This window comes from Cyprinus carpio, chromosome A16 (assembly GCF_018340385.1).
Source record: "Cyprinus carpio isolate SPL01 chromosome A16, ASM1834038v1, whole genome shotgun sequence".
Classification (NCBI taxonomy): Eukaryota; Metazoa; Chordata; class Actinopteri; order Cypriniformes; family Cyprinidae; genus Cyprinus; species Cyprinus carpio.
Genome location: NC_056587.1, coordinates 13,041,348 through 13,057,239, shown reverse-complemented (window position 1 = coordinate 13,057,239; position 15,892 = coordinate 13,041,348). Strand labels below are relative to the sequence as shown.

General features: G+C 34.3%; 2 protein-coding genes across 2 annotated transcripts; both read right to left on the bottom strand.

Annotated features, from left to right (window-relative positions):
• Positions 1-39: 39 nt before the first annotated feature.
• On the bottom strand, positions 40-8,805 carry LOC109083272 (transmembrane channel-like protein 7). Its single transcript, XM_042772783.1, has 16 exons — positions 8,539-8,805; positions 6,615-6,789; positions 6,254-6,396; positions 5,917-6,081; positions 5,156-5,241; positions 4,438-4,583; positions 4,199-4,346; positions 3,115-3,273; positions 2,688-2,842; positions 2,280-2,406; positions 1,675-1,772; positions 1,410-1,593; positions 1,189-1,319; positions 909-1,064; positions 654-732; positions 40-392 (listed from the first exon to the last, which is right to left on the bottom strand). The coding sequence occupies exons 1-16, from the start codon at positions 8,579-8,581 to the stop codon at positions 210-212; spliced, it is 2,178 nt and encodes a 725-aa protein (XP_042628717.1). The 5' UTR covers positions 8,582-8,805; the 3' UTR covers positions 40-209.
• A 1,156-nt stretch (positions 8,806-9,961) lies between these two features.
• On the bottom strand, positions 9,962-15,670 carry LOC109083276 (lysophospholipid acyltransferase 7-like). Its single transcript, XM_042772782.1, has 9 exons — positions 15,535-15,670; positions 15,091-15,170; positions 14,118-14,247; positions 13,907-14,033; positions 13,670-13,826; positions 13,082-13,277; positions 12,806-12,958; positions 11,581-11,757; positions 9,962-11,470 (listed from the first exon to the last, which is right to left on the bottom strand). Exons 2-9 carry the CDS (start codon positions 15,164-15,166, stop codon positions 11,083-11,085), a joined length of 1,404 nt encoding a protein of 467 aa, XP_042628716.1. The 5' UTR covers positions 15,167-15,170; positions 15,535-15,670; the 3' UTR covers positions 9,962-11,082.
• Positions 15,671-15,892: the final 222 nt, after the last annotated feature.

Genomic DNA, 15,892 nt, shown 5'->3' with positions numbered 1-15,892 from the left:
ATGTCTTTATTGTCACTTTTAATCACATTTTATGCATCCTTACTGAATAAAAGTATTAATCTCCCTAAACAAACAAAAAAAAAAAAAAACTCTTACTGACCCCAAATTTTTTGAACAGTAGTGAAAATATCATTGGTTGTATTTCTGTAAAATAATGGAGTGCACAGTTTTCAGAATTCTAGTATAAACTGCACTTTATCAACAGAGTCTTAATATGGTTTTGGGTCTTCATGGGGATCAAATGCATAATTGGTATGTTGATGCCACCGTGTTGCTGTGTGGTAGAAAGGCTCAGTCTCTCTCTGGGGCTGCTGTGGTTCACGTTGTAACTTCTGCATTGTGGCATTTAGCTCTTCAAGTTGTCTAACCAGGAACTGTTTGTCACGCTGTTCCTGTTACACCCAGATAAATACGGATTAAAGGACAGATTAATAATGGTTCCAGTCAGAGGATAAATTGGAAACAAAAAAGACTTAGTGATACCTTTAGTGATATTTCTATAATATTCAAACCACAAACATTTTTTTCTGTGCTTAAAAGGTATACAAAGGACATTTACTGTAATTATTATTATTATATTATACAATTACACCATTTAAATATGCATAACCATTCTAGTCTGTGAACTGGATTGCTAATAACTAAGAACTTACCAGTTTACACTGAGATTTCAGCAGTGCTACACTTTTCCCATGGACAGATGTTAAAGCGCTCACATAGCACAGGAGCACACTGTATATTAAATATCAAACACATGTCAAATCAGTCCTAATCCTGCAGCAATATGGAAATATTGTAAATATTGTAAGTTATGGAAATATTGAATATGGTACTTGAATGCATGTTGAGTAAAGTTTTACATGAAACCATAAGAAATCCTGAACTGAACCAAGGCTGTTTATACTGACCAGGAGAAGATGAAGAGTGGTATAGAGAATTTCTGGGAGCCGATATAAAACAGGAATTCTTTACTGGTGCTGCTTAGCATTTCAACAGCTCCTGGTACAACTTCCCACATTGCTGGGTAAAAGCGGAAAGGCCCACAGCCATAAGATGGATGGATCCTACCAAAAAAAGGAGAGAGAAGGTCTACATAACACTTGACATATACATGATTATACACAAATATTCAGTTTCTGTCAATAAGAACAATGTGCTACCACATGGAAAGTTACAGGCCTCACTCACTTAGCCACACTGTAAAGGAGAACCACACTGGACAACATCCATCCGAATAGCAGAACCAGCAAGAAGAAGAAATTGGAGGTGGTGGATCGGAAGTTTCTTGTTGCCGGTTGACAGTTGTGGAAGAGGGTTATCTGACACAAGCAAACAGAAAAAAAAAATGAGCAATTGCAATCAATTGCAAATGTAGATGTGTGTGTCCGAGAAAGGCGTGGTCATGGTACCTTTTTGCAGTAATAAAAGAAGATGAATTTGATGGTGTTAATGAATGGCAGCAATGGACAGAAAAGAGCTCCAGTCCAAACCACTGTTTGACTGTAAACTAGAGCAAGAACATTTGGGGCAACCAGAAACTCCTGCCGTCCAACCCACTGAGTCAGTTTACATGAGCAATGATCAACCACGATCCTGAACATGGCAAAAAGATGTTATAGACTTACATTTTTAATATGGAAATGTATGACCCAATACACAAATGTGTAAACAGACCTGCGGGGGAATTCTACCAGGATTAGTGTAGCGATGGTGATCAGGAAGTCAAAAAGAGTTAGTTTATACATTTCCTGTCCAACCCGTGTCTCCCAGCACTATATGGTTGTAAGAAAGAGATTGAAAGTAAAAAATACATTCAAATTAAAAAGGGACCTTTTTCAAAGGTTTTTATTTCTGTTTCAAACAAATGCTGTGCTTTTAAACTTCCTATTTATCAAAGAATCCTGAATTTTTTTTTATTACATTTCCCTCAAAATATTAAGCAGCAAACATTAGTATTAAGAAATGTTTTTTGAGCATCAAATCAGCATATTAGATGGTGTAACACTAAAGACAGGAGTAGTGGCTGCTGAAAATTCAGCTTTGCCATCACAGGAATAGATGACATTTTTAAAAATATATTAAAATAGAAAAGAGTTATTTTTAATTGTAAAAATATTTCAATATTACTGTTTTTACAGTATTTTTTTTATTAAATAAATGCAGCCTCAGTGAGCATAAAATACTTCTTTAATTAAAAACCATTTAAAAAATCTTATGGAACCCAAACATGGTAGAGTATCTGACCAGTTTAGGAATGAGTGCATATCTTAGTTGTTTACCTTATATTGGTCGTAATAATAATTACAGGGTGTGCAGTTTTCACTGTTGATTTCTCCCTTACAGGTAATCTGCTCCCATAGAGTGTACAGCAAAACACCCAAACTCACCAAACGCAGGAAAACCGCCCTACAATGACCAATACAAAGAATTACTAAAATTCAGCAAGCAGAAGAATAATGACAAAGACCAAATCAAAAGAGCAGTGGATGAACAGACAATGTGTGAGAAAATGATGGCGCTTCATTTGAAATTATTCACTTTGAAAGCTATTTAATGAGGGTCACAATAGAAATTGCAGGTTAAGAGCTCTCGATGAGGCTCGAACCAAGGCTAAACGAGTACTGCTCTTCATCTATCTGCTCTATGTCTATATCTTTATTCTGTGTGGGTGTAAGCATTGATCAAACCTCAATAAGGCCAGGATGACAGTGGTACTTGGAGAATACTTTTCCAGTAATGCTATCTTGTCACACAGCAACGGCACCACAAAATTGCTTGCTGTTATGACCATGGAGGGTAAATATTGCAACAGCAGCCCCACAAAGCCTGTTGTTTTCCTAGACTGAGAGAAAGAGATATTTTATTCAATTAATTATTGTAAATTAAAGCCAGACCGGGTGATCAGAACCTCAACTAAATTAATAAATACTGATTTTTACTTTTTTTAATAATCTTATATATCATCTTAAAACTTCCGCTTTAAAAACAACAACACAGAGACCTAATTTGTTAATCGGAATTTACTGGCCCAAGGCAATATGGGACTTACGTAAGCTGTATTGATATTATTTAGTTTTAGATACTGTTTGTGGTCTTTTTTTAAATTAAGCTAACCTGGCTGAACTGAGTTGCCTCTGCAATGCCATAGAAAGTTGCACCGATGAGTATTAAGACTATTAGGTTAAGGAAAACACGGAGTGCATAGAGAGACACTGTTTGGCCCAAAGTTAAGGAGGCAGCCCTTTTCTTAAGCCTTTCCTCTTCTAGATCCACCTAGGTGTGAAAGACACAGTGACAGAGAGAGAGAGAGAGAGAGAGACAGAGAAAGAGTCAAAACAATGATAAACATTATACTGCACTAGCAGTTCCTTTTAAAGGAATAGTTCACCCAAAAATGAAAATGCAATGAAAATGTAATCTTTATATCACTAGCTCACCAGTGGATGCTCTGCAGTGAATGGATGCTATCAGACTGACAGTTCAAACAGCTGATAAAAACATCTCAGTAATTTACAAGTAACTGGCACAACTCCGGTCCATCAATTAATGAACTGTGTTTGTAAGAAACAAATGTTTTAACTTAAAACCGTTGCTTCTGGCCAAATACCAATCCATAATCCATATTAACACTTCCTCAAGTGAAAAATTCCAAGCCCTTTTATCACCTCTCATCAAAATCCACTGACATATTTGTTTAGAACTGTTTTGGACCGTATTCATTTGTAAATGGTACTTGATCTGAACATATTTCTCTCTTGATTCAGACGATTTTCTCACTGATGAACACAATATTATGAATAATGGACTCATAATGTAGCCGTAAGCAATAGTTTGATCTTAAAAATGCCTTAATAAAGGATTTGTTTATTACAAACATGCAACTTTTCACTTGACAGGAGATTAAAAGATGGATTGGAGTCATGTGGATTAATTGTAGATTAATGTGATGTTTTCATCAGCTGTTTGAACTCTGACGGCTCTGAGTTCAAATCTGTTCTGATGAAGAAACAAACTCATGTATATCTTTGATGGCCTGGGGGTTAGCAAAATTTAGTACTTTTTTTTTTTTTTGGGTGAACTATCATTTATATTAAAGATTTATTTTCCATAAGCAAATTTTTAAGTTTTCCCAACACAATAACTCACTGTATTTTCATATAAAATACCTGAAGACAACTATTGTTTGCAATACACAGACCTGTAATCTGTGGCGAACATTGTTTTGTTTAAGTTTTGTTGCACGGTCTCCTTGGAGACCATGATCCCATCCTGTAAACACCAGCATACTGTAACCCCCTGCTGCTCCTCCACCCGTCACTATGACAAGACGAGCTGAGACGCCCATTCTGTTGGTCAATCAGAGATGTTAACTTAATACTTCAGCAATGTGTTTTCAATATGTTGCTTGAAAAACCTGACAAAGCTGACAAGATTCACCTAATAATCATACAAATCAAGCAGAAGAGGAAGTAGAAAGCCGCCGTCAACAGATAGGCCAGAGGGATGTTGTAAGAGAATCCATTACTCTCAATCATTGAATTATTATAATACCCATAAAACAGGTATGAATACTCCATAAAACCCTAAACAAAAAGATAATTGTGATGAGTAAAGATTATTATATATATATATATAATATATATATATATATATATATATATATATATATATATATATATTATTTCAGACTGACAAATAAGCAAAATTATACCTTAAGAAACACATACTTTGCTTCACGTTTACTTTAATTCTCATTCCATTTGCCTTGTTGTCTCTCAGTTATTTGAATTCAAAGTTTAAATTAAAAAGTTGTAGGTTTAAATTGAAAAGCTGCCAGCTGCCAACACTGAAGACTGGTGTAAAGGCTGCTGAAAATTCAGCTTTGCCATCACAAACACATTACATTTAAAAAAACAAAAAAACAAACAAAATAGAAAAAAATATTTCAAATTGTAATATTTCACAATATTACCCTTTTATTGTATTTTGATCAAATAAATGCCGTGTTTGTGAGGATAAAGGACCTTTTTCAAACACTTTTTAAAAAAATCTTACCATCCACAAACCTTTTGAACAGTAGTGTATAAATATGTATAATGTATAAAAAAAAAACAAAAAAAACAAAACAAAAAAAACACTGAATGTGTGTCCATACCGTTCCTGAGACTAGGTCCAGAAAGTATGTAAAAAACACCATCAGGGCATCAGGTTTTGGATCATACTGCAAGCATGTCTCAACGTCTGTTTAAATAAAGAAATAAATAAATTTGACTGAACATAAAAAAACATAACTATTAAAGTGCACTTAATTCAGTTAATTAAAAAAAGGACATTCAAAGCACATTTTTCTTAAAATGTAATAATATGCACTTCTTATTAATTTTTGTTTTCTTTTTACAAATATATTTTTGTATGTATATTGTGAATAGTATATTTCAACAAAGAGGGTTACTTCCTAATAGTGTTTTACCCGAAATCCAATCATATAAGGAGTAAAGGGTTTGTAAAATTAGGGAGAATCCCAGCAATCCTTATTATTACTAACTGCAGGAAACACTGCATTAGGTAATGAAAACATAACAGAACAGGGAAGAATAGACCCAATTTAGTCGGTTAAACATAAAACAGTAAGGTTAAGGTTTTCTTTAAAAGGATTAGTTATTATAATGGATTATTAACGAATTATTTTAAACATGACATGACATTATGTGGGTTTATTGTTTTTTAATTTAATATACTTTTGTTAGACTTAAGTTAGACTGTGAATGTTTTAGCACTAAACTTGTCAGACTGGTCTTGTTGCTTTTATGAATACTGTATACTGTTATCCGATAACCAGTTAGAATGCTCTCATTAGAGGCAATCAAGCATTATAAGTTTGTGTTGTGCTGAATACCAGAGAGACTGTGTTCCTACCGGTTCTATTGACTGTGAGAGCGATGGTGGAGTTGAAGTTCATGGAGCGAAACACAATGCTGGGAATGAGGACAAATGCTGCGATTAACAAGGAGGACAGGAAGTTGAGAATCACAAGAAATCTCAGGAACAAGAAGTAGGATTGAACTCCTCCACCAAAGTGACCTACAAGAAAACAAGTGAATGAAGGAAATCAAATATTAAACACATCTTTATTTTATTTATTTATTTTATTATATTGTAATAAATGGCTTAAATTGTAGCTGGAAAAAACACATGTATGTGCAAATGAGAGCAGTATTTCTCATTTTTGTAAATTAATTCATATTTTCATCACCTCCTATCCTTTGGATTCCCCTCTTCCACAGAACAAAATAGCTGAGAATGTATTTGGCAACCTCACAGAAACGGTGAAATGTCTTTGATCGTTTGATGTTCCAAGAGCTAGAAACAACTGGAACTTTCATCTGTTGCACCTGCCTGGACGAAGACAGCGAAAACAAGCCATGTTATGATTAAACTTTCTAAAATTAAAAGTTTCAATATATACTTCTGTCTGAAACTTTAGGGAGCTGGAGATAGAACAGAGAAAAAATGGGTTTTCTTCAATTCAAGTGTATCCCTAGCTAAATTTTGGTAATGTAAAAATGTAAAAGTTGACACTGGTACATGTATGCAATACGATAATGCATGTATACCATACTGCTCTCTTCAGACTCATGTGCAGTGGCAGCTCTCTGAGATTTTGAGGTTCATTAGAGTCTTCAGCATCTTCAGGTGGGGAGGCCCAATCAAACTGAACCGCACTTGTGTCTTGGGCTGGCACTGTCCGCAGCCTCAATGAATCCTGGGAACTGTAAGGACTAGGGTAGTCTGTGGGTGTTGAGAGAAAGCAGATGTACTTCAAAGCAATCACAATTACAAAGTTGGAATGTTAAGATTATATATGGCAAGGAAAGAATAATACTGACAGTTAACTGTACTGGGAGACATTACAGTCAAGTACAGTAATGGTTGTGTTAAAAACTGTGACCGAGAACAAAATGGAGCAGCATTTCCCGTCAGCTCTGATATGCACTACATTTCTATACATAGCCAAGTCCTATATATATATACATATCGCTGTCAGTTCTCCGTGCACTTCTAAAATAGCATAGACTTTACTCCTAGACTTTACACTGACAATGGCTGAAACTAAGGACAGATATCATTTCTGTGAGATTTTCACTATTCAGTGTAATAAATGTTACAAGACCATACAGACCTTAAATGCATTAGCTCTGCGTTATATAACAGAACAATATGGTTTATTGTACTGTAGATTACTGTATTTTTAAGTAAATAGTATCAATAATATTTATTTACATTGACACACCTGAGTGTAAAAAATAAGTATTTAGCTATTTTATTTATTTTTTAACATATTTGTATAATATTTTGGTAAATATACTAAAATAATATACATTCTATACAATGATATTTCTTTAAAAGTAAAAATTTCAAATCACTTCTAAATAATAAAAATAAAAAAAACCAAATACAAAATAATCAGTAATAATTTACGGGAAAGACATTTTCAGAATTCCCCCAAATCACATTTATTTAGATTATTCAAAAGGTTTAATTATTACTTCATTGTAGTGTTACTGTCAGTACATTTTAAGCAAGAAAGATAAACTCAATACAGTATACTAACATAATATACAGGATGGTAGATGGTACATTAAAATTATTGACACAGTTGACTGCGGTTAAGGAACTGTCAAATATAGTGTCACAAACATGGTGTCTCATCATAAGAGCTTATGATTTTCCAGTTATCCATCTGTAAATAAAAATTAAAAAGTGTATACACTGTTTTATTGGGCGCACGCGCCTGGCCCTAAATTAACTTCCGGTCTGTGTTTGTTTATCAGTCTGGCTTTGTTTTGCGACCGTCTACAAACGCAGTTAAAGTTAAGGTGATGAGTAGACTGAAGTTGGGCTCAGGTGGTTATTCTGTGGGATGTGTTTCGCGTACATTTATTTATTTGTGGCGCTCACAATATCAAAACTGACCGATTTTCCAAACGGCTTAATTGAAGAAACATGAACAAGTACTGCACGTTTAAAAATCAAAACGAGGCGCGGGTGTTTTTATATCACTGTATTTCTGAAGGAAGACCATCTTTAATTAGTCTATTAATTTTCCTTTGTCGTTTTCATGTCATGTTATATTCCTTATAAAGCAGTGTCTGTGAGCTCAGCAGTTCTTTGTATACAGCAGTTACTGAGGAAACCTCTGTTTCTCCCGCTTTAAAACACCTCCTGCTGGCAGAGAAGGAATTTGCATTTTCAGTAATTCTGATTTACGCAGCAAACACATTTAGCTTGTTATCAAAAATAATCTACTGTACTTAGCTGTTGTTGTTGATTCTATTTGGAAGTCTACCTGAAGTTAAGATAAAAGCGCGCATGCGCGATAACGTTTGTTTATGTTGTTGCCATTGAAACCGTCTATAGATGTAGACAAACATCTGTAGTTATCATACTTGGGAATAATTGACAGTAAACTTCAGCGAAAATAAACCCCCTTACACATGTATAACATTAACTCAGTTACACACATCCACACTGTCTTACCTGGAGATGGATGGACTTGATTGTTGAATTCTTTCAGCTCCATCAGAAACTGGTACTATCAACATGGATTCCACATAAAACAAACAAAAAGACGAAAATCACAATCCAGAAACCGCAGCTGTCAGTACTCAGTAGCGCACAGATAGGACGAACTCGCCCTCACGGAGAAGAACACAGGTGTGTCAGGACTCTGTCATCTGAACTTTGATTCTCGTGGAAATAAACTTTGGAAACACTTCCTTGTACTTATTACCACCAAAACACTAGCAACACATGCTAGGCAGACTAATTGGGTCTTGTCAGATCGCGAAGGCAACCTATTGTTAGATCCTGTAACCATGCGTGAATATTTTTTAAAGCATTTTTGTTTCTCTGTGCACCGATAACAGATTTACTACTTTAGTTGTGACAGTTTAAATAATGATGAATAACTGAAGAATGAAGTTTATTTGTTGAAAATATGTTAATATTCTATATTATAGATCAGTGGGCATAACCTTGTTAACAGACTACCAGATCATATCACTATCACACCCTGTTAATAAACAAGAGAATTAAAAAATAAAAACGTCCATCTCTCGGTGAAACGTTAATTAAAATGCGTTTGAAAAAAGAGCGAAAACGAAACAGACAGTTGGTATAAATTATGGTTCAAAAGTTTGGGGTCAGTTTGATTTTTTATTTTTTTTTTAAAGAAAGAAATGAGCACTTCAAGGACACATTAAATTGATCAAAATTGACAGTAAAGACATTTGTAATTCTACAATAAATTTCTATTTCAAATGTAGAAATTTAGAACTTTCTACAAAAAAAAAAAAATAAAAAAAAATCCTGAAAAACTATCATAATTTGCACAAAAATATTAAGCAGCAGAACTCCTTTCAATATTGACAAAAAGAAATGAGCACCAATTTTATTTTTTTGAGCACCAAATCAGCAAATTAGAATGATTTCCAAAGGATCATGTAAAAATTTAAATAATTATAAAATAATAATAAATTGAATTATAACACATTACATATTACCATATAAAAGTTTCAAACTCCAGTAATTTGTGACTTTTTTTTTTTTACTGTATTCTTAAACAAATAAATTCAGCCTTGTCAAGCATAAGATTTCTTGCAAAAAAAAAAAAAAACTACCATCCTCAAATTTTGAAATGGTAGTGTAAGCCAAAGCAGAATGTGAGCTATGATAGAAAAAAAAAAAACAGTAAACAATATCCATCACAAAAATTTTGTAAAAGTAATGAAAACTGTCACTTCATGTAATCATGAAATCAGATGATCGTTTAACACATTTTGTCTTCAGACTGACATTCCACCAAAAGAAGGAAGTTTGTCTGGGATAAAAAAAAATCACTGTGATTTTAATGAAAATACTGTGATTTTTTTTTATTTTTTTTTAAACAAAACCTCAAAGATTGAAGTGGCACATTCTGTGTTTAATACTCCAGAAAGTAAACATAAGAGATACAACATAGCAGGAAGACATTACAGGAACCATGATACAATCTCAACCGATCAATAAACTAAACCCCGGCTCCACTCCAGTGTACAAGGACAAATATTCTGAATGTTATAAAATAGGACTGTTCATTACAATTTGATTTTGTAAGAACAGAACTTTTGAGCTCTTTTGAAAAGATCTTAATAATAATGCATTACTTTTGAAACAATTGGTGCAAAATCTTTGCTTGATAATTTTAAGCTGCACTTTACAACATGTGGTATTAAACTGAAAAACGAATGAACAAAATAGCAAAAACACTCACTCCTATTTTCTGAAAAAGTGAAAAAGTTGAAATGAAAGTTACCAACTACTTTCACATTCTTTGTAGAATAATAATATTGATATACATGACATACATTAATCATCAATGGATACTCAATCCATCCCTCAGAATGCATGAAAAACAAGGCAGACTAACTTTTAATGTTCCATACATACACCTTGTTATTATAAAGGTTGTATTACCTCAAATACACCATTACAGAGAGTAAATCACCACAAATTTGTGCTCAAAGTAGTGATACGGGTCCATCATTTATCAGGTTTTTATTTTTATTTTTATTTTTTTGTAAATGAATGGATGGATTCAGTTATAAGTACTCTGTGTGGGAGATTCATTTCCCAAGGTCAACGATGAGCAGAGAACCACTATTAAAATACAAACCTCCTTTCCAATTGTTTAAAGCAACAAGATCATAATTTAAACAATACTGACCTGGTCAGGATGAATATATACATTGCACTGTTTTTCACCAGATAACTAAAAGAATCACTTTTCAATATATGTAACAAAACAACTGATAACATTAACATTTTGGAAATTATTTGAAAGCTATTTTCACTTTTAATAAAATAAAGATGGATGTCCTCGTGTCTATAATCTACTACTCTTCTGTCTGTGTTGTTTTAAAAAAAAAAAAATAATACCTTTAATGGCAGTTGATGGCTATTACGGTACATGTTGGGAAATGGTTTTGCATAAAAATACCAACTCTCCGTTTATCAGAACGATCAGCATGTCACACATTCGTTTCACTCAGACTTCTCTCTTACCACATCCTCTTTCTCTCCTTCACCTCGTTCCCTTCTCTCTCTCTTTTTACCTCCTTTCATCATTTGTCCTACTGCTATACAAACAACAGCAATGATGTGAATTATGAAGTATATGGAGCTCCAGTAGTTGATGGTGTCGCTGGCCTTTAAGAGAACAAATCCCATGCACATGTAGTCGTAAGCCCTCATCTTGAGGAACCAGTGGATCCAGTCGAAGATATTCTGGCCCATCGGCCCTAGACGGGCTCTGACTGATGCCTCCATGGCTGATTCTGCTGCTATACACAATGGGATAGTGAGAAAAGAGAGGTAGTAACCAGCATGGAGGCCATGCCAATAAGCGCTGATTAACATAGTCCATCCAGCCCTGACATAATGTAAGAAAAGAGACAAAAAATAAAAAGAAAGTTGAGGATTAGTGATGGTCAATAAGAGCACAATGCAGCTGAAAGTCAATTGAAATGAACATGCTTGTACCTGAGAGCATACGCTCTGAAAGGAGTATTGGGGTAGATGTAGTTGTGAAGCCACCACTGCACCGTCATGTTCCAGTAGCGCATGCCATGCCGAACCTTTACGCAGAAATCTGTATTATAACAGTCGATGTTCTGGATCGTTTTAAAGTCATACTCCACAGCTGTGTTTGGATCAGGACTGAAATATAAACAACCTCTTATTAACCTTATCAACCACATCATCAAACCACAAGTGAGCTTCTAATTTCCTGTAGATAGTCTAGCTAAAGTGTCTTGTAGAATTACGCTTAAGAAATATAGAAAAATGTAATTATCTTGATACACCGTTTTATACCAATATACTGGTACCATATCAGTTACTAAGAGATTCATTTAAATTTAATTGTATTGTCCGATTTAATTATGCATGCTCATTTCTCTTGTTTTTACAGATTTAGATTACCACTGCCACTTAATTAAAAGTTAATCTTTAAAAACACATTCAATAACAATACCTTTAATCATTTAAATGCAATCTTCAGCAGTTCTCAAAATTAATATCCATATTTTATGCCATTCATTAAATGACTAATTTTGGTTTTCAGTATTTTTTTAAATGAAATTTTATTACTGGTTTGGCAACAATTTTATATATTAAATATGATATTTAGAGCAAATAAATAAACATTTAATATTTTTGAGCACCAAACCACCGTATTTGGTTTGTTGCTGAGTGATGGTGTGAAGATGAATAGTTGATTAATGAAGTTTTGTGTGTTAATGTTTACTTGAAAGGAATATTTTAATATTTAAGTTTTTATTATTATAAAATATATAATTAGAAAAGCTATTTTACATTTCAATGATACTACACATTATGTGTTTACTGTATTTTTGAACAAATAAATGCAGCCTTGATGAGCATAAAAGTTCTTGCAAAAACATTTACAAAATCCCTAAACTTTTAAATGGTAGAGCAAATATATATTTAGTTATACTTTTCTGTGCCATTTCAAACTACATAACTGTGACCCTGCTGTCCTCAAAGTTTTATTGGATCCTGCTCCATTACTGTAAAATATAAATTTCTCTTCTTGGGAAATTCAAGTTCTATTGTATCCTTTCAAAGAATGTACACTGTTATTTCCTGGTATAGACATATCTGTAGGTGGACTTTAAAATCATCATATTTCCAAGTTACAGTCAAACATTATAACTCTATCCGGTAATAAAGTTAATCACCCTACCTATATTTCACCGTTGGCCCTCCTCCAGGTTTGGAAAGTGCCCCATGGGGGTAACAGCCTAGACCTGCACTGATGCAGCCAGCCTCTGCCCCACACCACGCAGAGTAGAAACGCATCCGGAATACAAAGAATATTGCTACCATGTAGAAAAACCTGAAATATAATACCACTATTATTCTCAATATGATAAAAATTGTGATAAAGTATGATTTAATTTTGACATCTCCTTTGGCATTTACTCAGTTTGGAATGGTCTTTTAATCCAGAAAAATGAACCTGTAAAAATAGTTGTGCTCCAGGAATTCATCAGTACGGACATAGGACAAGGGAAAGACAGAGTTGACGGCTATAAAGAGAGCTCCGTAAACAGGCACCATCTTCAGCCTCTGCAGGCAGGGCTCTTTACCCGGCAATGACAGAGGATTAGACTGCTGCAACCAGTCTGCATATGTCTGATAACGGAAGAAAGGACCTGCAGAACACCGGCAAGAGTGGGTGGGAGAAAGAATGAAAAAATGGAGGCATGTGAGAAGAGAATGGTAAGAGTTATCAATGAAGACATGAAGTAGATGTGCAAAAATAACACACAATATTGAGATAGAATGGAGTAAAGGTATGGAATCAAATGGAATATTGGAATGAAAAATGAGCCATGGTTTGGGAGGACAAATCATGACAAAAGAGGAGCAATAATAAACACAATCAGTTATAAAAAATTAACTGGACTCACACATTACTGAACTAGTAGCAGAGAAAAACAGAGAGACACGTTAGCATACATGCAAAACAAACAGTTCAGAACATCTGAATATACACAAAAGCATTCCCAAATATTAAAATCAACACAATAATCATGCAAAATACCTGTCATTATGCCCACATAGCAGTAGCTGTATGACATAATGTCATAAAGTGAAGGCTCATGGGAAAGTCCTCCCACCACTGGGGATTTGGTGAAGGCGCTCACTTCCTTTTTCTTCTCCAAGTGATAACTTTGAATCTCATTGGCTAAACTGACCATCTGTGTATTCAAAACAAAACTCATTAAATATATTTCAAGGGTTTAAAACATGGATAAGGTGTCTGATCTTATTGTTTTACCTTCAATGTTAACAGAAGTTGAATGGCATTTGCAAAAGGTGTTGGCTGAGGGAGGCCAAACCAGGTGACCAGACGGAAAAAGAGGAGGTACAGAAACGTCCAACCCAAAGACAGAGCAGGGGAACTTCTAAATAAAAAAACAAGGCAGAAGGCACAAGGTTACAGAGGATTCATCACATATCCAATGTATAAGTCCAGATATCATACTAACCGCCAGTTGATCTTTATAATCAACCATGTTCCTAACACTGTACATAGAGAGTGTAGAGTGTGGAGCCCACAGGTTGCTATAGAGATGATCAAACCTAACAGCAATGCTGCCCCCTGCTTGACTGGAGGACCTGGGAAATAATACACAGGAAAATTATCAAGGGCTGTTATTTAAAGTCACAATTCTGAATACCTCTCTGTTGTGACATACATCTGAGAGTAATGGATTATCGAAAAATAAATACAAAGGTGTGGAAACTTGGTTCCATGCATCAGCTGTAGATTGGATTTTGAGACGTAGACATTACACTTATCAATATAGAAAGATGAATATGAGCTTGTCCTGCATACGTCACTGGAAGATCCAGTTATGACATTTTGATAAAAGAAATTATGAGGTCAAAAATTTTTTTTTTTTTAAATCAAACATATACATGGATGAATCATTTACAAGAAGATTTAGAACATGCATTTAAAAGAGATAGGGTGAATTACATGCTGACTTTAAATGGTGCTTTATTTTAGGGTGAATACAGGGACACTTAAACTTAATCATCCTTGCCATTATTATTTCATTATTCCAATCAGCTTTAAGAATTCATACAGTGATGAAGTATCACTGGTACACTGGGAAAGCCATTAAATTCATTTTAATAAGGGGCAATCAATTTTGTATTTTTATTTGACCAACATAAATTTACATTTTGACCCATTTACTATAATAATAATAAATAATTTGCCAGTAAGCACTGTGATATATGGGGTGTTTTAGGTGGGGTCTATGTGTGCTCGAGGTGAGATTTCATGCTGTATAGTACTTATTTAATATTCTGTACTTTTTGTCACAAAACAACGTTGTGATGGGATGAGCCATTCTAAAGATATTGTCAATGTCAATGACAAATTATCCCTCTTCACCTATATTCACCCTATTTTTAACACATTAATGTGAAGAATAACATGATCAGACTTACTTAGGTAGCGGAAGAGGAATCCTACAGGTACTGATGCAGCAAGGATGCCTAGGTAGACTAATTCATCTGGTGACATCTTTCTGTTTACACCAATAACAAAAATACTTTTCTTGTGAACTTTATTCAGTTTGGAAAACTGCCAACATTTAACCAGTCATCCCATCTTCTGACTATCCCATCATTACTAGTAAAATGGTTTTACTAGATCATGCGGTCACTTCCAGGCACTAGTCATTCAACACATCTGAACAAGTTAACTTAACGCTACAAAAACATCAGACCAGTTTTCATAAGACTGACATCTGAACAATGATTTGAATCATATGGGATGAATCTACTGTAATAGACTGGCCTCTCAGATAAGCAGACTGACATTGGAACATTTAGACTGGATAGGCTAATATATATCAAGTTTAATTCTGAAATAACCACAACAATACTTACAGCAGTGATAAATGGAAGTGTGCTATCAAAGACGATATACTCTGACGGATATTAAAAATACCCTGCAGTCCCCTTTAACCACCCGCGCACTGGCGTGTTCTCTCCTCAACACTTCCTACTACCGCATAGGTTCGTGGATCGCTTCACGGGTTGCCAGATATTAATAATAAACTCAACAGCAAATTATTACAGTGAGACAATAGGAAACAAACAATAAGGCTTTGGTCGATATAATACAAATAAATTATATGCTACGCACCTTCATGGTCTTGTAAAAATAGCTTTAAACAAGTCCTATCAGTGCTCGTGTAATGTGAGAGTTCTTATTTCTTTTACATTTTTGGACTGTAAAAGATAT

What these genes read in the sequence shown, in the direction of transcription:
- LOC109083272 (XM_042772783.1), bottom strand. Translation starts at nt 8,581, where the DNA reads ATGGAGCTGAAAGAATTCAACAATCAAGTCCATCCATCTCCAG. An exon ending in ATGTTCGCCACAGATTACAG is followed by an intron (nt 3,274 to 4,198) that starts GTCTGTGTATTG and finishes TTTCACACCTAG; the next exon opens with GTGGATCTAGAAGAGGAAAG. An exon ending in TCTTTTATTACTGCAAAAAG is followed by an intron (nt 1,320 to 1,409) that starts GTACCATGACCA and finishes TGCTTGTGTCAG; the next exon opens with ATAACCCTCTTCCACAACTG.
- LOC109083276 (XM_042772782.1), bottom strand. Translation starts at nt 15,166, where the DNA reads ATGTCACCAGATGAATTAGTCTACCTAGGCATCCTTGCTGCATCAGTA. An exon ending in AACTTCTGTTAACATTGAAG is followed by an intron (nt 13,827 to 13,906) that starts GTAAAACAATAA and finishes TTGAATACACAG; the next exon opens with ATGGTCAGTTTAGCCAATGA. An exon ending in GAGCACAACTATTTTTACAG is followed by an intron (nt 12,959 to 13,081) that starts GTTCATTTTTCT and finishes ATTATATTTCAG; the next exon opens with GTTTTTCTACATGGTAGCAA.